Source organism: Syngnathus scovelli, chromosome 2 (assembly GCF_024217435.2).
Source record: "Syngnathus scovelli strain Florida chromosome 2, RoL_Ssco_1.2, whole genome shotgun sequence".
NCBI lineage: Eukaryota > Metazoa > Chordata > Actinopteri > Syngnathiformes > Syngnathidae > Syngnathus > Syngnathus scovelli.
Window position 1 is genome coordinate 10,468,823 of NC_090848.1, and position 21,933 is coordinate 10,490,755.

Here is a 21,933-nt window from a genome sequence, read left to right on the forward strand (position 1 = left end):
ATGGACAGCATCATCATGAAAATTTTTCTCATATGTGGGTAAGGAGGAGGAGGAAAAAGGCCTCCAGTGGGATTGACTTGGTGATGGAGAGAGCGGAAGAGCAAGCTCATACAGTTGGGTAGAGAGAAAACAGAGCAATAGCTGACAGGAGCACAAAGCGGAGCCTTTGTCATATGATCGGTGCAATCTTTTTGAATCGCTACACCTTAAAGTTGGATACGTGCCGATGACCTTTCCCTGAACACCCTCCCGTTGGACAACAATGCACCTGTCTCTGCTTTGCACCCTCTGCCTTCATTTTGTTTTGCTTTGTGGGGCAGAGGAAGGTCTTGAATTTCCCAACTTTGATGGCAGGGACAGAGTGTTGGACATCAACGAGCGCAGCTACAAGAAGGCTTTGAAGAGATTTGACCTGCTTTGTCTGTTCTACCACGAGCCCGTGCCTGCCAACAAAGGCCTGCAGAAGCGCTTCCAGATGACAGAGCTGGTCCTCGAGGTGAGAAATATCTGAAGGAGAGAAAAAAAAGAAAAGAAAATGGTGTAATCTAATAATTTGAAAGTTAAGACTCAAAAATTATTTACGACTTGCACTTTCTCCAATCTCTGGAAATAGCTTTTAGTTTACAGATTTCTCTATGTGAACACTATCAGCTGACAGCTCAGGTACTGGAGAACAAAGATATTGGATTTGGGATGGTGGACGCTCAGAAAGATGCCAAAGTAGCCAAGAAGCTCGGTAAGCCATTATACCCACAGGGTATCTTGATTTTCCAGAGAATATTCTTTTTTGATTGAACCCGTTTTTGGTCAGGCCTCGAAGAGGTGGGAAGCCTGTACGTCTTCAAGGATGATCGCATCATTGAGTTTGATGGAGAACTGTCAGCAGACACTCTTGTGGAGTTCCTCCTAGATGTGAGTGGACCTAGCACACATGTAGCATGATTCCAAGATTTTTGGGGTTGATCTGTATTGAAAAAAAATTCCAATATACATATTTATTCAGAAAACAATAAAACATGATCATTCCTTGCATTTTTTTACTGTACACCTCCTTCTGCAGGTGCTGGAGGACCCAGTGGAAATAATCAACAACGCAATGGAGCTCCGAGCCTTCGAAAGGATAGAGGAAGACATTCGCCTTATTGGTTACTTCAAAGGAGAGGATTTATGTTAGTTTACCACCATGTAACGGCGCTACTTATCAAACTGGGACAAAAAAATGGTGTCTTCTAATAGCTCCGTGCTGTCTCCCAGAAGACCTTTAATGGGATCTCGAGCTCTGTCACCTGATTTTACTGTGTGGGTTTTCTCATGAGAGGCTTTAAATAGCATCTCGTTTGCAAACTTCTAGGTCAAACTGCAGCTTTGTTCTTTTGAATCTGTTATTTTCTAATCAAGATCTTACTTCTTCTACACTGGCAGAAGAGCCAGGTCGTGTTCCTTTATAGTAGTAATATTGTTGGAAATGCAAGAGTACTGCCACTAACTCTCTCTTCCCGCCTCTCAGACTACAAAGCTTTTCAGGAGGCCTCGGAGCGTTTTCAACCGTACATCAAGTTCTTTGCCACATTTGATAAATCTGTAAGTGCAAAATACACGAGACAAAACAAACGCGTCATGTGAGTTCTCAGAAGAATTTCGATTCTTTCAGGTGGCCAAACATCTCTCCCTCAAGATGAACATGGTGAATTTTTATGAGCCCTTCATGGAGGAGCCCGTCGTCCTGCCCGGCAGACCTCTATCTGAAACGGAGATTGTAGACTTTGTCAATCAACACAGGAGGTTCATGCGCTACTTTTTACTCATATTGTTCAAAACTGGCGCTGGATTGCAAATGTTTGCAGGGCCACTCTGAGGAAGCTCCGGGCAGAGAACATGTTTGAGACATGGGTAAAGAAAATTCAATTCAATTCTCTCAGGCTGTGACGCATGCAGTTGAAAATCATGGAGCTTGCTCAACCTTTTGCTCACTTGCAGGAGGATGACACGGATGGAATCCATATTGTCGCATTTGCCGAAGAGGAGGATCCAGGTCTGTAAATATTTTCTTCTCCTTCAGGCCAAGAAGGTGATGACCTATAAATTGTTGTGCCCCTCCCGCCTCTCCACCTTCACCTCTTAGATGGCTATGAATTCCTGGAGATCTTAAAGGACGTGGCGAGAGACAACACCAACAACCCGGATCTCAGCATTGTCTGGATTGATCCTGATGACTTCCCTCTGGTTGGTCCTTTTTATTTGATTGATATTTACCATTTTTACAATTTCTTCCAATCAGAGATGCAACTGACCTCTTTGAGATTGTCTTGCGCTGACTTTGAAATGAGTCATGTGACTTCCACCTCTCAAAGTGAGCACTAAGCACCAACTTGTTTCATATTGTCTAGCTCACCACTTACTGGGAAAAGACCTTCAAGTTGGACTTGTTCAGGCCTCAGATTGGTGTGGTCAACGTCACAGATGTAAGCCAAACTCTACTCGTGTACCGTACAAAAAAAAAAAAATCTAGACCTTTAAGAGATGTTTGTTGTGCACTCCAGGCCGACAGTGTGTGGCTAGACATGTCCAACGACGAAGATCTGCCCACTGCAGAGGAGCTAGAGGACTGGATCGAGGACGTCCTGTCGGGCAGAGTTAACACGGAAGACGACGATGACGACTTTGAAGAGGACTCTGACGAGGACCTGACGGAAGACGGCGACAACAGCCTTGACCAAGAATATGAACTAGATGACTGAGTATGTTAGAATTTTGATCATACTTTCATACTAGATGTCCTTTTTAGAGGTTCAATGTGAATACTAAGAGATTTGAGATGACATGATGGCCACCTAATGCTTAGTCCAGTGCCATGATCATTGCGCAATGTCATAAAATTGGTTTTGCTGCTGAAGTAAATGTAAAATACTGCTCAGTTTAATTTGCTCTGGTAAGAAATTACTGGTGAAAAAATTGCTAATTGTTACAGCAGGGGCGGAGTAGTTGAAAGGGTTCTCCTCCCCCCATTTTCTAAGCAATCATTAGTCCTCATTGCACTGAAAAATGTCAAGCACCTCTTGGGAACACAAGAGCTTTGTTTTGAACCGGCTTTTAACTGAGGAGTGTTGTTGTGACTCTTCTAATCTTCCAGCGCCTACCCGGGAATAAGGAAAACAGACTAATTTGTCATTTGAAAAGAGCACCTCAACATGATACACTTATTCAAATTAAGCTCATTAAAACAAACCATTCTTTTAGACCTCCAATACAGACTGCATGTCGTATTTGATTTTACTCACCCAGAAAGCAATAGGAGGAAATGAAGTACCTGGCCAGAGTTGTTTGGACCGTATAGTTGAGCCCGTGTGTCTATCAGCCGGGACAGAACATTTGTTTGAAGATGAAGCCAACAGAGGAGACGATGCATCCACCTGCACATAACCACGTCATTACCAAACAAATAGAAGGGGGAAAAGCATTCCATTTAGATGCAAATGTTCATTTTCTTCTCGGTCCATTCCCATCCTGCAAGCAAAAGGCAGTTATATATGGAAGAAGGGAAGGCGGGGATCGGAGCCGAGGACAGATGAGTTGCGACAGGCGGACCCAGACACTGTATTTGCACAGGGACGAGCCAATTCGTTTTTAGCGCCACACATTGATATTCAGGCCTGACATGCCAATTTTAAACTAGATGTAGGCTATGATCTTTATGCTGCAACGTAACATTTTAGAAACCATAATATACATTAATGTCAATATCAACCATCTTAAGACACAGCAATTATACAAACGGCCATAAAAAGGTTTTAATTTTGTTCCCCAATGCAAAGGCCCGTGCCAGTTATTGTATTTAACACTGGCACACCGTCAATCGATAACAGTGTGACAAATAAAATTAAAAAGGGGACAACAGGTGACATATTACCTTCTTAAAATAATGGCCTACAAGTCATATTGATTTTTTTTTTGCCTTCCACACGTCCTCATGATGCTTAGTTACTTCAGCTAAAAATCAGCCACATCTTGAAATCATTATTAAATAATGCAATATCAGTGTGCGGTTCATTTTTGTGTCTTCTGAAAAAAAAGAGACTTGGGCCATCATTTTAAAAAGACAACGATACGAGTAAACAAATATTCTGTACATACATACATCCAGTTTGTGTATACATACATAAACACATACAGTGTATTGGCATCCACAAGTTCACCACTCAGTAGTTCTGTTCAATGCTCACCAGGTGGCAGTAGCATGCAACCCTCATCTGGAGACGTGACCCACCACACGTTCCCAGTGACTTTGAAATTGCTTTTCTTTGTGAACTTGCTTCTTTTCCACCTCATTGGCTAAAACTATCCAGCTGTGTACTCAGCCGTGGTGGACATGAGGTATGTCTTTGTGCATAGTCGTGAAGATGTTCTGAAGCGGCGACGGGGTTGATTGAGACTCCAAAATGTGTGGACCAGTACATATATATTGGTCCGTGAGTTGAGTGAAGTTAGAAAATCCTGATCTGGTCCATCCAATGGAAGTTTGTCCAAACGTTGCAATCACGCCTAACTCAGGCTTATCACAAGATCATTATTTTCACCACAAGTCTTCCGTCCAAAATGAAAATTCCTGAAACTTAAAAAAAACTGTGTGTGCTATATAGATCCATAAAAAACACAATGAAAAGAACCTACAACAAGACCTACACCGAGGTCTCCGATTGTAACCGCAGCACAAACTTGTGTGATTTTGGGTCAATGTACTCCTCCGACAAGCGGATGTAGGGAATCCTCTTGACGGTCACCACCAGACCGAAGTCCGCGCACTTGAGGATAAAGACGGTGCCATCTCTAAGGCCGCTGGTGACTGACGCCTCGCTGACCAGAGTCCACTGACGCGCCAACCAGTGGTCCCGGCTGTACTGCAGGGTAGGGCCTGGTTTCAGGTAACTCTCCAGGAAGGCCTGCGCAAGTGACAGGGAAAAGTTTGGTTCAGTACAAAAAATGCAAAGAAAATGGGCACACATTAGCCGTTTGGATAATTATTTTGGCAGATGTTAGTAGGGTCATAAACAGTCGGGCCTGAACTGTCACATACTTCCTGGATTTTCCTATTAAAATGGGGTTTTAGGAACATTGAATACATGTGTTGTTCAGCGACCTGCCGCAATATTTGTTTCAGGATGACGGGAGATGAGATCTGACCTTAGGTGACATATTGTTGCTAATGCAGAAAGCCAGATGTTGTTGGATGCTCTCCATGCTGTGGCAGTGCTGCTGTTTGGTTGTCCTCAAGTACTTCTGCAGGGCCCGTGCCATGGACGGGAAGATGGCTTGCGCAGCCTCTCGTGGGTCCATCACATCTCCTGGAGCTTTCTTCTGCTCCTCTTCCTTCATGTGCTTTACATGAGTGAAGGCCTCTTCGACAGCAACCACCAGTCTAGCAGCAAAATGAAGTGAAAGGGTGACATCGTGGTTCTCTGATATCTGGCCATTACACACCACTGAAGAAATTAGGACTGTAGGTTTCATTTACATATTTAGAAGCAATTATCTTTGACTTGTGATTTATGGAAGAGAAATCAACTCAATTCACTTCACAACAACCAGTAATTTGGCAGTGAACAATTCAAAATAAAGAATCAAGCAGCTTATAGCCACTCCACTAGGTGACGTTTGCAGACAAAACTAAACACATTACGTTTCCAAAACAACCAAATAGATGTACCATAACATCCACTAGATTGCCCCCCACTCACCGGGCTTTACGTTTGCGCACACGCCTGTCGTGCTCGGCCTCCTCGTAGTAGAGTTCATTGTGGCTGGAGTCCCGGCAATGGGCGGCGGCTGCGATAATGGCTCTGGACTGGGAGTGTGCCATTCCTGCAGCTGCGTTGTTTCCCGGACCTACCACAGCATACGGAAGGATGGAAAGAATGACTCTGCTATACATACACATATACATACAGGCAAACCCAAAATTATTCCTGTGCCAGGGGTATGAATAACTTTGGGCGTAACTATCTGGTCTATTTGTAACCCGGATAGACCAAAAGTGACGTCCAAAATATCCAGTGTGTATATTTTACACAAGCTACTGTGTACCATCACAAAAGTAGATTCTAGCGCCAAATCCTGCCTGTTACAAATGCAGGTTAAAAGATGGCAGCACTATAAATTATTCAAGTGGGCCAGAGAAGGCGTGTGAATGGAATAATTCATGGAGGGAGCAGCGGGGAGCGTTTCGGCACATCCTGCTTAGAATGACACTGCTTGGACACTTGCTATGGATTATTATGTTTTACACATTTGCAACTCCTAGGGAAGAATACAAAAAGCCATTTGCCTGTCAGGCATCATTGATTTAAATCAGACGACCGATTCAAGAAGAGTGGAAATAAATTGCACAGGCCTGGGAGTGGGTGCGGGGGTGGAAAGGGAAGCGGTGCAAGGTGGGGAAACAAGTTGTCAGCTGTTTCTTGTCAAATAAAGACAAAAGCCGGAATAAAAAAAAAAGGGTGCTAGGTTAGTGCACTTGAGTGATGCCACTTGAGGACGGGCGATAATTTAACAACAACTGAGTGTTACATTTACACAGTTGACTGAATATTTGACATTAACCTGTGGCATACCAATGTGTGTGTGTGTGTGTGTGTGTGTGTGTGTGTGTGTGTGTGTGTGAGAGATGAGGCATCCAAATACAAATTGAACATTTACAAAGTGCCTACAGTTTGTGCATAAAGAGTAAATAAGAAGCATCAGCATAGATTTGACTTACTGTTCAATAGATAGGCTCTGAGTTTGGCTTTAAAGACTTAAAAGAGACAACACCAGGAGAGGAAACGGTTAACGACATGCAAAAGAGCAAAAGGCACAGCAGGAGGTTCCACAAAAAAGCAACACACACCTTCAGCAGGGGCGGCGGGGAGGTCCCCGTCCACGTTGTAGACCTTGAGGCCAGCCAGGTGCTTGGCGGCGCGCGACTTGGAGGCGGAGAGCAAAGCCGGGTTATGGATGGCAAAGTCGCAATAGTAGTGCTCCAAAATGGCCAGTGCTGCCCGCTGAATACTGCACACACACAATGTGTACCTCCATTAAATTGGGAAATTTGAGCACACTATACAAGCCCACGCATTCAAAATGACATTGTTAATTAGAAGATTGTAATTTTCACAATTGCAAAGGCTGCTAATCTGAAACCCCAAAATCTTGTTTAAGTGCATTTATTTATATTTTGTCCAGATAAATTCAGTGCTTAAGACGAACAGAAAAGTTGAACAGACAGATCGTGTGTGTGTGTGTGCGTGTGTGCGTGTAAAAATTCACAAAACAAGACATTGTTCAGTGGCCCTGCTACATTTAGTCAATTATTAAGCAGAACAAGAAGGGAATGTGCACAAAGGCAGCAATCCAACAGGTTGCTGTCTCTACCTCTTCCAGGCTGGGAAGAATTGCATTCCCATTTAATTAGGAAGTTCTGGCAAGAAGGAACACCTAAAAAGGCATTCCTATTGCCCTAAAATGAACATCTTGTTGGGGCCAACAGCTACAAGAAATTTGCTGGAGATTGGGGTCTGAGCTGAATCAGCTTTGAAATAACACATCTGATGGATCCCCGAGAGCATGTTTGTGTACTGTACTTTCCAAGCCACCCATTGCTTGCTGCTTGTCTCACCTGAGTTGTCCCAAGTTGTAGTGCCTGGTCTCTCCATCTGTGGAACGTGTGACACACACCGAGAAGTAGGGCTGAAGCTGCCTTAACTCCAGCAGCACGATGGCCAGGTAGTGAATGAAGAGGAGCGCGTCCACCAGAGACACAGCGTAGTGCACGATCCCTTGGTAGTCTTCATCCTTGAGGGCACAAAAGGCTGGATGAAGCCAAAGTTCACCACTTTGAGCCACTAGATTTACATGTCCAAGCAAAAAAACTGGCATTTAGCAGACACATGTAGGACAAGATGTAGAACACATGAATATTCAAATATATTTCAAATGACTATTAGATTTGTCTATTGCCTTACGAGCATGTTAGCATTTCTAGTTCAGGCCACACATCCCAATACTTTTGTCCTTCATGGATATTTAGCATGCATTCCGCAACACATCATGATCTCACCTGCGAATCGAGTATCCTCACGCTATAAAACAACCAATAGGCGAGTACAAAGAGCAGCACCAGAACAGCGAGCAGTGCTCGGAAAACAAAGAGCCGCGGGAGGCTGGCTCGCGCCGGTCGGAGGAAAAGGGCCCAGACGGCCAGCAGCAGGATGAGCAACTTGAAGGCCACAGAGATGAAGAGGCCTTCGCAGGCCGTGCCGCAGCTTTGCAGCTTCTCTGGCCAGAGGAGGTGGGGGAGGACCATGAAGGCCAGCGGCGAGAGGAACACCAGGAGGCCCAGAATCACGGCCAGGGTGAGCGTGAAATAGCGACGGCAGTCCAGCCCCACGCTGTCCTCCAGGTCCTTGGTGATGCGTACAATGTCTTCCTGAGAGAGACTGTGTTCCGATGTGCCAGTAACGGCCGTGGTGGTCTCACCCCAGGTGTCATCCTGCAAACATGAGCAAAAGGAACATAAAATGCGCAAGATGCTCCTTTAGATTATATTGTTTTTACTTACAAGATACAAGCAAAAGAACAAAAAATCCAAATTAGTATTCAACAAGTAAGTCATCCATCTGTAAAACAACCACAGAACTACACTATAATTCCAAATCATAACCTCCCCCAAAATAGCGAGACAAAAACAATTTTTTAAAAAAAATCAATGAATGCAATTCGAAAACATTCAAAGCAAAATCTCTGCCTCAAAGCTTCATAGTGATTATTTTTCCACATGGACTCTCATTACTGCGGGCTCATGCACTACTCAGTAGAAATAACTTGGCATGACTTTTTTTTTTTATATTAATCAAATGTTGCTGTTATTTCATTGCAATTTTTCTGAATTTAATTTTTATTAGATGGTACACTTGCATGACAGTTGGTGCATCATAGAACTGGATTATGTTCACTATTTTACTACGCCATGAATGAAAGAGGAGGTTATCTAATCATGTGAGAAAGGCTGGGATCAAAAATGCAAAGCAGAAAAAGAAAACAGTGTGTGATGCCAACCGGGCTTGACTGGCGTGCGGGTGAGACTGTATCCGTAGATAGTGAAGGTCAGCCATGTTGGAGCGGAGCCCTTATAATAACAATGATAAGGATTCTTTGCACCGCAGTAACAACAAGTTGCCGGCACAAAGAGGAGGAAACACCGGCTGACGGGGTGGGGGGGTCCTTAGGCAGTGATGGGGAACGGGGGGGAGTCTGGCTGTCTGGGGCAGAGGAAAGGGGCTTTGGGAAAGAAATCAGCCTCGGGCCTCAGGGTGAGAAGAGCATGACAAAGTATAACAATGAAAGGTTGGAGCTGCAAGTGTGTATGTACGTTGACTCCCTGATTGCTTACTGGCTTTACTCTGCCATACAATGTTTTTTTTGGGCTGCAAAAAAAAGCAGCATGATTGATTATGTCTTCATGGAAAAGTGTGTGGATTTAAATACACTCAATTAAACCACACCACCCACACCTTTTGTTCTTTGAATTGCAAAATAACATGTTCATAAAATGAGCAGTGAATGACCCAAGGCCATCAATGGAAAAAAAACAACTTTACTGATAATTATTCTTTAAAAAAAGAAGCAAAATTGTAGGTATATTTGGTGGGTATTGACAATAATATTTTGTAGCAAGAAGGAAAGCAATGGATGCCATGTACACCTATTCTTTCACTTTTTTTTTCAAAATCTAAAAGTAAGCTGTATCTTGAAGCCGTACAAAATATATGTGAAAATTATTGTAAAATAAAAATTTCAAGTACAACTTTATTGCAAATTATATTTCAAATGTGAAAGCAGACGGTGGAATGTCTGTCTTGGGTTCATACATGCCAAAAACACCAAACATCTCTACAAGATTTCTAACATAGAAGTAAATTTTGGGTGATAAAATAGGAGATAAATCCTCTTCAAATCACTTACACTTCCCATGGTAGGTGAATACATATGTCTATAATCTCTTCTGGACTGCCAGATTAAAAATAGACAGTGGTGACCCACATTTCTCTACAGGATAAACCAATTATAGACAGACAACAGGTTCAGAGTTTCCTTCATCACATGAAAGTAGGTGAACGAGAAGAAGCGGCAAAGAGCAGAACATGCCCCAGAGCAGTTCAGGAACAAGACGACTATTAAAAGTGAGAAGAGGGAATGAGCCACAATGAAGACTTGGCCTGAAATTACAAAATGAAATAACTTCTTAAAACAGCAGTGACTTCTTTTAAGCCTGGGCCAATTTTTTCCTGGTTATCTATTTATTTCCTTACATATAAGAAATGCACTACTGCCGTTAGGAATGCTAAAATCACAGGTTAGATAAGACCCCAATGATGAACTGTGAGTGTAAATAATATAACACACTACAGTGTCTGCGTATTGTTGCTTTTTCCTCTGAGCTGAGTAAAAATAACAGCTGGTGTAAATCAACTGTCCATTAAAAGCCTCTTTGTCAATCGGTGTGCTGCAAACAAAACGTTGAACAAGTGCACTCAACTCACCCCTGGGAGGCAAGATGTGTGTGTTTGTGTGTCTGTCGAAATTGTCAGGAGAAGAAAGGCCACTCAAACCCTATCAAAAGTTTGTCCAAAGTCGGAGAAGCGTGACAAGGCTTGTACTGCTTCAATGCTTGTCAACGAGTGCTATTGTGATTTAGAGTGCATAAGCTGGCTTACCACTCACAGTTGAACCAACACCAGTGCAAATTTCAAAACAAGATTTGAAACAAACCAAAAAAACCCCACACATACCTACAATTGTGTTCTTAACCATCTATTTAGCTGGAGGTGTTTTCAAATCTTTGTAATGGTCAGCATTTTATGAAACGTATCTGACACGGCTCCTTTTGTCATGCAGGTTGAAGCAGTATCGCTGTTGTAGTATCTGCGCTTTTTTACTAGCTTGAGTACAGTACGGAAGAATGGTGTGCTCAAAGATTGCAGCTATACAACAAGCCAAAGGTGTGTACAAAGCAAATAGAAGAACAGAGCCGGTTTGGGCCTATTGGACCTACCTGACCCGGTGTGTTGCTAGCACCAGTGCTGACCAACGGAGGAAGGTTAGAGTCTCCTTCTATGCTCGTGACAATAACCTCCGCTTTCTCAACTACAGGTTCAGAAACCTCCAGAACCTGCAGAACTTCATCGCCTGTCTCCATCGCACTAGCCGTGCACGTCTCAAAATCGTCAGCCATCATTTTTCTGTCCCCAAGCGGTCCATCACAATCCTCACCGAGTCCGTGTAAGACTGATTTGCCACGCAATGTGGATTTGAAGCCGAGTAACGCATTAGACCACTTTATATATACAATTTACCCATCATGCCTTGGGAGGTAATGCACGTCACTTGCCTCTTCGTGTGTTTCAGGGAGGGGGGGCTGCTCTTTATGGAGGTTAGAGAGAGTGAAGGAGATGGGGAGAATCTGAGCGTGATGAGAAGTTGTCATGGGAGAAAAGATGGACAGTGGGGTAAAAGGATGGATAGATAAAGAAAAACAGGAGCGGGGGAGTGGCACACTAAACAAACATTGGTGCACACCATCCCGCCAGGCTAAGAATAAACAAAATAGCGATTAGAAGATGCACTTCTCCCATCATCGTATTCTTCACTCTTCACCAATCCCTTTTTTACGTTTGTCCCTTGAGGCGTCCTCTCGCATTCTTCTCGTCGTTTGCCTCAGCACCACTCTGCGCCCATTGCTTCTGACCCAGTGAACACTGGTCAGGGTGTGTGTGTGTGTGTGTGTGTGTGTGTGTGTGCATGCGCCAATGTGGGTTTTAAAAAATAAAATGTTGAATTTTCTGGCAAACCATACCAAGCTCTGCTCTTCTGCAACCATCTTCTTTTTTTTTTAACTTCAGGCAGACTTTAAAGTACACAGTTGTCCAGACATTTTGCTCCACCACAAAATACTTTTGCATGATTGGCCAAGTCGTCTGTAAATTAGCTGTTAGAAGCCAAAACGCCAAAAACATGTAATTAGTCAACTTTAAGGATTAAATGTCAATGTGGAGCAGTAAAGTCGACTCATCAACTAAACGCTTCAATGCCTCTGGTGGTTAAAGGAGTATATTTTCAGTTTTCCATCACTGTGGCATCAATTGGAAGAATCCATCCCCCAGAATCATAAAGGCATTGCTAGTGTGTTTGTCACAAACCACAAAGTAGCCTCCAGATGGGCAAACGCACATAAATCACTTTTGTTAAGAGCTTGGCAATGCGCTCTACTTAACTATTTAATTATGGTCATCTTGGTATGCTAAAACATCTCCTTCAACTTGCACAATCCTCCAGGACATTTTGCCTTTCTGTAATGTTCACACTAAAGGGTGACTTGAGTCAGTCGGTGGAGCCAGAATAGGTCAGATAGTTTTAGCTCGTCCCACGCTCCTCTCACTCCTCTTTTCCCTCTCTTGTATGTATGTAGAAGTTACTACTGGCATTCTTGACTTCTGCTGAGAATGAATTCTGCGTTTTGAATGTAATTTGATCTTTCTTGGTGTACACAAAAAGATTTTTAAGCCAAGTACATGGTGTCTTAACTGTTGTTTACTTTGTCCAGTAGCATGTAGTACAACCTACATTTTTCTGAATCCAAGTGAGTCATTATGGGTGTGTCTATTTTGAGGGAGATCTTTGTTTGAGTTCTTTCATAGGATTTCTCTGGACAGTACCAAAGTGAGCTGCCTGCCACTTTTACACAGTTAACAAAGAACAATCGATGACAATGCCAGAGAATTCTCAAATATTTGCAACAATAGAAGTCGAACTGAAGAAAGTATTTTTTTTCCCCTCTAACAAAGATTATACGAAGTAGAACACAAAATGCCGACTTTCCCTGCGCTCAACCAGGTGTCTACCGTTTTCCTTTACTTTATTGAACTCTGTGGCATTGATGAGGCGATTGTTAGTTGGGTTTGCTTCAACAAAGATGAAAGAATACCAAAATCAAAGACAAGAGGATAAAGTGAGCCCAAACACGCACACCAATCTGGCATCACGGCTCACTGTCTGTGTGCAATCATGTGAGAGTAAATCCAGAAGCAATGCTCCCTTGCAGTATGGAGTAAAAACACAAAAGGAACACAAGCAGCACCCCGTTAAAATTAAACACGAGCATAAACAAACGCAAGCAACGTTACCGAAGCTTTCCACAGGGGAAAAGTAGACGCCAAGTAGGTCAACATAATTACAGCGGCGTTTGATTTTTGTTCTGTTTTTATGCACTCCTGCGCCAGGCCACTTTCAGAGATGCTTTTTTGTCTACGTGAAGCGTATGATGTCCGATGACAGACAAGGCAGCCAGACGAGGTCACGTGACCTCGAGGTAACAAGCTGTCATCATTGGACCTCAGTATCTCACTCGCTCATACAAGGAGCGAGGTAGAAGGAAGACTTTGATGTGATATTGATAAGAACGATTGGAATCTTGTGGGATCATAAAACAGGGACCAGTGTGGCAAGATGGCAGATGAAGTCAAAGCAGGTGCTTTATACGATAAAAAAAAAAACCCACATGGCTACTAAACTACTGTATTTAAACTCGCATGTCACAAAATAAAGCACTCCTGTATCATCTGAGGCAAGCGATGTAACAAACATATTCTGTCTTTACAAAGATATTAATACTTAGCTTTGTGCTTAACAAATTACACAATTTAAAGCAGATGATGATAAGAAGGCATAAACACGACACACATTGTATCACATACTCGTGTGTATAATTGTACGCGAAAGCAGAATAATTCTTGTCAATCTAATAAATGCAATATTCTATAAATTCTTACCTTATGTTTGTCATTTGGCAAACAGTCCATCATACATATAATGCAAGGGTTCATCTTCTATTGGCATGCATGATGACTGAACACACAGTTTGAGTTGCAGCAACTAAGCAGCTTGGCATAGTCCATCTCTGGTGGGGGCCAAAGAAGCATTTGCAACAAACGGACCGTCTCCCTCTCAGGATTAACGTGTTTCTCTACAAAATGACAAACGGTGCGTCTAGAGACAAACGAGGCGGCTTACTACCGCAATCTTGCGTATTGGTGCAAACATTTATCGACCCAAAGGCAGCCCACGAGTGGACCAGTCCCCTCTAGTAAATAGCAGATGGCCTGTTGCAACGCCGATAAGCACACGTCATCTCATTTTAACTTGTGCTAAGTCTCTTGAGCGCCAAACCTTTTCCAAAATGAGATATTACTCGCACTGTTTGGAAAATGAGGGTGAGACTTTTCAATTTATGTGACACAATTTAGACAACAGTTGGGATGAGTGATGGGCCTACCTGAACCGTCTCGCCCCGAACTGTGGTGTCACCCAGCAATGGCTCTGCAGGAGCGGGGTTAATAGTTACTGATTTTTCCGAGCGGCTGTCCTTGCTGCGAGACTTGTGGCGATCCCGGCTTCGTTCCCTGAAAAAGAAATTCCCAAAAATGATTTGCTGATTTTTTTTTTCCCCTCTGTCGGTACACCAAATGTTTCCACAAAAACGATTAACAAGATGGCATGCTTCAAAGTTCTGCTAGGAAATGTGCAGTAGTCAATCAGTGATTAATTTTCAAACATTGTTTGATTTAATGCGTTATGACTTAATAAGGGCACTCTGACCCCAAAAGAAGTCAAACATGCGCGTCAACATATGAGCTCCATTGACCCGATGCACTTACAACTCTAATCCTGTGTCAAATGTAAGCAGCAGGAATCTGAATCCTCAGTCCAGCAACACTGTAGCGACATGGCACTGTGCCCAAAGTGGATCCATTACCACTGAGGAGCTGGCATGCAGGCCTCAGTTAATCCCTCATCTGTCTCCTTCACATTTTGGCTGCTGCCAGTTTGTATATGGAACCAAAACACCAAATGACAATTCTTGAATTAATTCAAACCACAATGAGGTTATTTGCCGCAAATTAGTAACCCCCTCGCTTGAGATGTGAGAGCAGTTTGTAATATTGACAGCATTTACTCAACTAATTTACTATCAATCAAGGGTTGGGCCTGTTCTTGGAACCCCCAAATGTCAGGCCAGATAATCGACTTAAAGTGACCCTCGAATGTTACACCCTTACATGATAACAAACCACAACACAGAGTTACAGGACATCCTGGAGCTGGGAGAAAAGGAGGAAGCAAGCAATGAGTGACGCTGCTGGGATTGCTTCAGGCTACTGGGGTTGTGTTTTGATTCCAGGGTGTGAGCCACATTGCTTTCCGCTTCTATTCTTGTGCTTCCCTTTCAATGCCAGCCTTGACTGCTAATCGCACAGACAGCTAAAAAAGTGAAAATATGACCTCCTTTGCATAGGTAATCAAACGAGGAGGAAGAGGGGATGCAGCAGGGCTTCAAATTATTACAGTGAGCATGACTTCAAATAATATTATGTCATAGCTGCTCTTGTTGGAGTCGTTATAGTCACTGATTATATTCATTAATGGATGCCGAGAGAGGGCAGGAGGCTTCAAGGGGATTTGCGTATCCGAGACCGTACAGGATAAGGAGCTGCTCTGATTTGATGGCAGGATTATGGAGTAGAAAATGAAAGTGAGCATTATCTCTGTACTACATTTCCATGTGCTATATCTATTTATGCATCTAAATCATTATGTTGTAGTCAGGAAGTACAGGCGAGTAAAAGCTTGGCCTCTGTTTGGACTTTGTGGGGGAAAGAATCACAAAGCTGCAGACACATTTTGGAGTGTATCTTGGTGGAATTCCACAGGAGTGTTTTGAACACGAGGAAACAACACATACTTCTCTCTACCCCCAAAAATATCCTTCATTACCTTCCCACAACTTGCTTCTGCTTCATTAGCATGCATCAGCCTCATTTGTATTCCAACCGTACGCTATCCTATGATACTCTGGTCTGATTAATGCAATTTGGTCTGCTGCATGGATCCCTCAAGTGGCTATGGCTTTCTGCCTTGGATGGAGCCCACTGGGACGTTTGGCTCTAGAAGAACACTTTCTCTTCACATCAGAATAAGTGCATTATACGATCGTGGGGGACAATCGCTATCCTCATTCATGTCATTCATATATCGCTTTTCTATCCTTGGTATTCAAAATGGTTCACAATACTGCCTCATTCACCTACTGACGACATACCATCAGGAACAACTGGGGATTCAGGACAGCTGACATGGTCACAATGGCTAAGAGGCCATATTTCACTCCCATAATGACATTTAACAACATTATGAAATAATAACAAATGGAGCAAATTAGTTTCAGAATTGTCGATTAAATTTGTCGCCCTTCGCATTCCACGGTGCTGAAAAAGTATCATAGTTGAAAAGATATTGTGTGTGTTTGTTTTGCAGGAACATTCTTCGCCTGCTTCTGGTTCTGAGAGAGTAATTAGACAACAGTGATGGGGAAGATGCACCCTTTAGTGGTGTGTAAAGATTACCTTCTGACGACCATGCCAAGGGCATTGAAAGTTTGTTTTCTCTCAAATTAGGCACCAGACGGTAGATTTGGCACGCTAAATGAAGAGCCGTGGAGAAAGCACCTAGTAGGGAATCCTTCAATGTTCCATTGCAAATTACTTGCCAATTGCTTGAAGGCCTCTCTGCTGTCAGGAAGCCTTGGCCCAAAGGATAAATGTAGCGGCTGACACCTCGGCACCTGCCGTGCTTAGTTTTCACGTTATGCTGTATTAATATATTGTCATTCAGGCCTACGACCAAGAAATATATTTTGCCTTTCTCTGAAATGTCATCAAACGTCTGCAAGTGCAAATCACAGCCCCTGAAAATTGAGTCATCCCATACATGACATACTTTAGAAAAAAAGTCTCAAATTCAAGCTATAAGTCTTCTCTTGACATTGATATTTTTTTCCAATGGTGAGAAGAAAGGGCTTCTCTCTCATCACATACTCTCATCCTATCTGCAGAGCCATCACAAATTAGGCCTGTCAAGCAGAGTTGTGGTGACGCCAGAGGAAGATGAGCAAGATAACCCGATAGCAGCTCCAAGCATGGCTCAACATTAAAGACAGGGAGGATTCAGTCTTACCCGTGCCGATGGGAACCTCGTGATCGCCCAGAGTGGTAGGAATAGCCAGAGTAGGTTGACTCCGTCTCCATGGCAACACTGTGCTGGAGTTCCACTGGACTGTCTGTCCTCTTCACAGAGAGGCAAAGGGGAGCTGTCTTGCTCCGGCCGTCGGCTTGGAAATGAACCCTGAGGCGGGGAAACACCAACCTGGGTGGGGCGACCATAAAAAAGATTCACATTTAGAACCTGACAACATCAACAAAGTGAAATTCAGCAGGTATTTGGCACCCTCCTCATAAAACATTACAGTGGAACCAATGGCCACTTTGTCAGATTCAAGTAAAATTTCAGCTTTCACAAAAGATTGCGCAATAGTATAGATTTTGGCCCACGATACAAAAATATACGACACACAATTTCTACAATATTGGTGATATATAGTCAGAAATATTTAACGAAATATCACGCAAAATGTGAAAACAAAAAGAAAAATTGTGCATTTCTACAACGCCAAAACTCAATCACTGTGGTAGCGAACAAGGTGGCTTTGTAGTTTCGTCATGTTGTTGTTGCATTTTTGGGAAAACAATTCTTTCATTCCGTCCTCTGTCTTGTTAAAGCCGAAGAGTCTCCACATTTTTTAGTCTAATCCTGCGGGTGAGTAAATCACATTCCCGTCCACCTCTTCTTGTCAAGAAACACCCACAAGACGATAAACAATATCTGATTAGGAAAAAAGAATCTAGGTTTGAATCAAAGTTTTTCTCACCCCCTGAAAAGCAGCACTGCCTCACCGCTGGAAACTTCCACTGAAACTTACTGGCAATGCTTTCAGCGGTATGTCAAGATTTATGACTTCTTTTGAAAGCCTCAAGCTGCTTAGAAAGTGGGAGAGCATGTTCTCCCTATGGGGAACATTGTCGCATTCACAACTTGACTTTACAATTACGTCCAAAATGATATAAAGTTCACAATGACCCATTTGGGGGAAGCGTGACATCGGGACAGCTGCGGGTGACTTCGTGGGCGGTCTGTGGGTATGACTGCTTGCATGAAACACCCCTGCTGCTGTTTTCAACTCATTTTTAAACGCCTGACTCACTGACTAGCAGTCCTATAAGCGGTTGTCCAATCTCAGTAATTCAAAGGCTACTGGAATTCTATGGGTTGCCGAAAACCATTATATTCCCCTTGCTCCATAAAGTCGTATTCAGGTCTTTAACAGCCAAACCGTCCTTTTGCCTTCTTTTCACGTCAACCTGGATGACATATTGCTCAGTCTCAACTGAGGTGCAGAGTCCAGGAATTTTCCGCAGTCTTCTGCCATTTCAAAACAATGTTTACCTATTGCCAGTTGGCTAATATTAAAATTAATCGAACAAAACAAAATGGCATTTGTGCACATCAGTTTATTAAATTGATGCCAGCGATTACTGTCGGATGAGTAAAAGCTCCCTTGTCTCCAAAATACAGTTCAGTCTTTTCAGTTTTGAAAATTGAAAACCAACCAACACAGACGCTCATGTTAGCACGCACATTTCCAGTTCTATAAGCAAAAAAAGAGCCAATATTGTCTTCTATGTGTATTTGAATGAATCATTTAATCTGTTTTGCATTAAAACTGTTAAGGAAAGACAGACAGACGGGAGGAAGTGGATGGGCTTTCTGCCTGTGACACATGAAGAAGCACGAAAAACCTCACAATCCAAATTGCAGGCTTGAAATCCTTGCTACACTAAAACATTGTTGATGTTGAATGACAATGTGCACATTGGAACACAAAGCTCATCGTTTGTGCTGCTTTTGGGAGTTTTTTTTTCTTTTCTTTCATTTTAAGACTGTTTACTCGAGACTATGAAAACACGGGTGTCATATTGCGCAAGACCCAAAAAAGGTTAAATCATATTAGCCGCAATGGATGCGACGTCATGCTATTATGTGCATAGAGCCCAAATATGGTAACAAAGATAGACAATAGTTTGATTCACACTCCTTGGTTCAAATGACCTTTTTGCATTTTTTTTCCCTCACGTGGCCCAGTTGAGTTATCATTGCAGTGCGGAATCAGAAATCAGATATGCTCAGATCAAAATCAAGCTTTGATACATGATTGTCTGTTTTACGTCTGCAGAATTTAAGTAGCTGCAGAATAAGCAGGACGGCAGAGACGAGGAACCCGCTGTGCACTCACAAAGCCGTTTAAAGGGTGCCATTCAACTGTCGTATGGATTTATGAAATGAGGCGTTGCAGTCAGTCACAATACAGTAAGTCGGCAAGTAGCGCTAATCCCAGCTCAGCTTGTTTGAAATTGCTATAGGCTAGCATAAACACGTCAGGCTACGGTATGTGAAGCATGAGTTTAATACCTTGGAAAGTAAGTTGAGCCAAGGTACCCATTTTTCAATAAAAGAAATTAAGGGTAACCAATAATCAAAAATATTAAATTATGAAAATGATTGTTACATTTTGCCATCCTGAGGATGACTTGATTTGATTTTTATGCCTTTCACTACACAGATATAAACATATTCTGATGAATTAAAAATAATAACACGGTCAACAAAAATGATGAGGATCACATGGGTACTTCCATTATTTTACTTTAAAGCAAACTGCAGACAAGATATGCAGAACGTCCTTTGTTTACAGTAACCACTTAGAATTGACTGGTAACAAAATGTTTCAAGAAAGCCAATCATCTGGTTTTCATTTTGCAGAATCAAAGACTTTTTAAAGCAGGGTTTAACAGTTGACTCGCAATGGCAGACTTCAGCTGCCTGTAATACCGCAAAAGGCGTCTGCAGAATAGTCACTTCCCTCGAGTAGACATCAAAGTTCCATTGCAGATGAAGTCACGAGACAAGCAGCAGCATGAGGAGAATCGCGTCACATGTTTGCTGTGTTGATGTTGAGAGTTATTACTGCAGTGGAATTCACTTGGCATTCCAGGATGTCCTTGAATTCTAGGCCACAGAGCTTACTTCGGATACCCCCGACTTATTTCAATTCTTTAAATCATTTAATTGAAATAGTTTAACTAAGAAGGTTAAAATTAAACCTGCTGTCCATTTTGTTATCTGTGACCTCAGTTCACAATTACAAACTGTAAGTAAGCAGGAAGCCAAATTCATTTGCAAGCATACAAGTCGGACTTGACTTGATTTACGACTTAACGCAAGACTTGAATCGACTTGCTTGAATTTTAGTGGAGACTTGACTTGCTTGATATTTGTCACAGTAACTTGGAAAACTTGAAAAGCAACACTTGAGACTTGCTTCTGACTTGCACCTACACTATGTGACTTATTCCCACCTCTGACCCCTCTCTTATCTCAGTCTAATTATATTTGATTAAAAATTTATATCTCCAGTTTCTCACAACACAGGCGTTACTTTTATACATTTCTTAATGACTGCAAATGAGAAAAAAAATAATGATATCCTTAGATGAACTAGCAACAAGTGTGATCAAGACACACATTTATATAGCAACCTGCATTCCAGGAAAATTTGTGGATTTCAGTTCACTCAATAATGGATGTTTTATTTCAAGTCCCCCCCGTGGTGAGGCACGTCTTGAAATAAAATACATAATATTCAAATGCATACTATTCTGCTAGACTTTATTTTACTTTTTGTCAAACATAGTTCGGGCAAATTGTATATCATTTTGCACATTCTATTACTGCATTAACAGTGAAGTCTGCTGTTACTGTGGCTACTGCATTGCCAGTGAGCATAGATCACTCCGCGGGTTGCGTTTGATAACTGCTGTCCTGTATCCCTGCGCGCCTAATACTTTAACAGCTGAGTCCCGAAACAGGGAAATAAACTTCCGTTCACCAAACGACAATACTACAAGCAAAACCAGTTAAAAAAAATAAAAATATTAACTCCATAATAACTATGTGACATGTCGAAACTGTAGAAAATAAGTGCGCCGTACTCGGCTTTGGTTAGTGCGTCAGTCTCATAAAAATCATACAGGTAGATGACAAAGGCGTGTCTTTCTCTTCAAACAACCAAATGACTTTCTACATTTGCACAGGTTACTGAGCCAACACACACAAACAAACAAGCAGACACACATAACAGCAGTGGATACTGCAATAGACATTATTCACGCACACCACTGAGCTAACTTGCTAATTAATTAGCTCATCACGTATGTGCACCACCGCGTTTTAGAAGTGAGGCTCACCTGTTGTGGGGAACAATCTCATTCCTGTGGTTGGCTTGACATCCAGAGGCTGGAAAACACTTGGGCTACAGGAGGGAAGCAGCCCTTGCTAACAGTGGTGGTAGAGGGGGGGCGGGTGTCACTGCCAGTTTGGAATGTTCAAGCGCCTGTGACTTGCTTGCAGCACCGGGGTGTAGTGCGGCGACCGGCCGCTAGGAGGGGGTCGCTAGCTCAAATGGATCAGAGAGATGGGATCCTCTTTTTCCTACCTGGGTTGTCCAAACTTTTTCCTTCAGTGATCTGCATACACAAAAAATAATAATGCAGGGGCAAAAGGGGGAGTGCACCCTTCAAATAAATGTGTCCCCTCAAACTAACCCCCCCCCCCCCAATATATTATATTTTAGATATTTTTATTATCTCATGCCTCTCTCCTCTACTTTACAATGTCTTAACATCTTGCTTGCACCCTCAAATATAAAATATTTATTTAATATTTATATAATATATATATTCTTTTGAGAGGACATCAGAACTCGGTTATGGCAAATGTGAAAAGCCTAGGATGTCCTCTGTAAGGGACAACAGGAACTAACACAGTGGCATGTATGACTTCAGAGATTCGGATCAAAACCATCCAACAACATGATAGTGACTGGAACTCAGGCAATCC

At 42.5% G+C, this 21,933-nt stretch overlaps 2 protein-coding genes across 4 annotated transcripts; one reads left to right on the forward strand and one right to left on the reverse strand.

Annotated features, from left to right (window-relative positions):
- The first annotated feature begins 16 nt into the window (after positions 1-16).
- On the forward strand, positions 17-3,908 carry LOC125988144 (calsequestrin-2). The gene is made up of 11 exons (XM_049752984.2): positions 17-496; positions 652-736; positions 812-912; positions 1,061-1,169; positions 1,508-1,581; positions 1,652-1,782; positions 1,845-1,890; positions 1,978-2,032; positions 2,123-2,223; positions 2,388-2,462; positions 2,541-3,908. Exons 1-11 carry the CDS (start codon positions 263-265, stop codon positions 2,736-2,738), a joined length of 1,209 nt encoding a protein of 402 aa, XP_049608941.1. The 5' UTR covers positions 17-262; the 3' UTR covers positions 2,739-3,908.
- On the reverse strand, positions 3,764-21,447 carry LOC125988143 (vang-like protein 1). 3 transcript variants are annotated; one of them, XM_049752981.1, is made up of 10 exons: positions 21,282-21,447; positions 17,098-17,286; positions 14,360-14,486; positions 8,090-8,521; positions 7,649-7,824; positions 6,881-7,041; positions 6,752-6,787; positions 5,733-5,880; positions 5,179-5,413; positions 3,764-4,937 (listed from the first exon to the last, which is right to left on the reverse strand). In XM_049752981.1, exons 2-10 carry the CDS (start codon positions 17,166-17,168, stop codon positions 4,677-4,679), a joined length of 1,647 nt encoding a protein of 548 aa, XP_049608938.1. In that variant the 5' UTR covers positions 17,169-17,286; positions 21,282-21,447; the 3' UTR covers positions 3,764-4,676. The 3 variants fall into 3 exon arrangements, with proteins under 3 accessions (XP_049608938.1, XP_049608939.1, XP_068505706.1); XM_049752982.1 differs by lacking the exon at positions 6,752-6,787; XM_068649605.1 differs by lacking the exons at positions 6,752-6,787; positions 14,360-14,486; positions 17,098-17,286; positions 21,282-21,447 and adding an exon at positions 13,857-14,293.
- Positions 21,448-21,933: the final 486 nt, after the last annotated feature.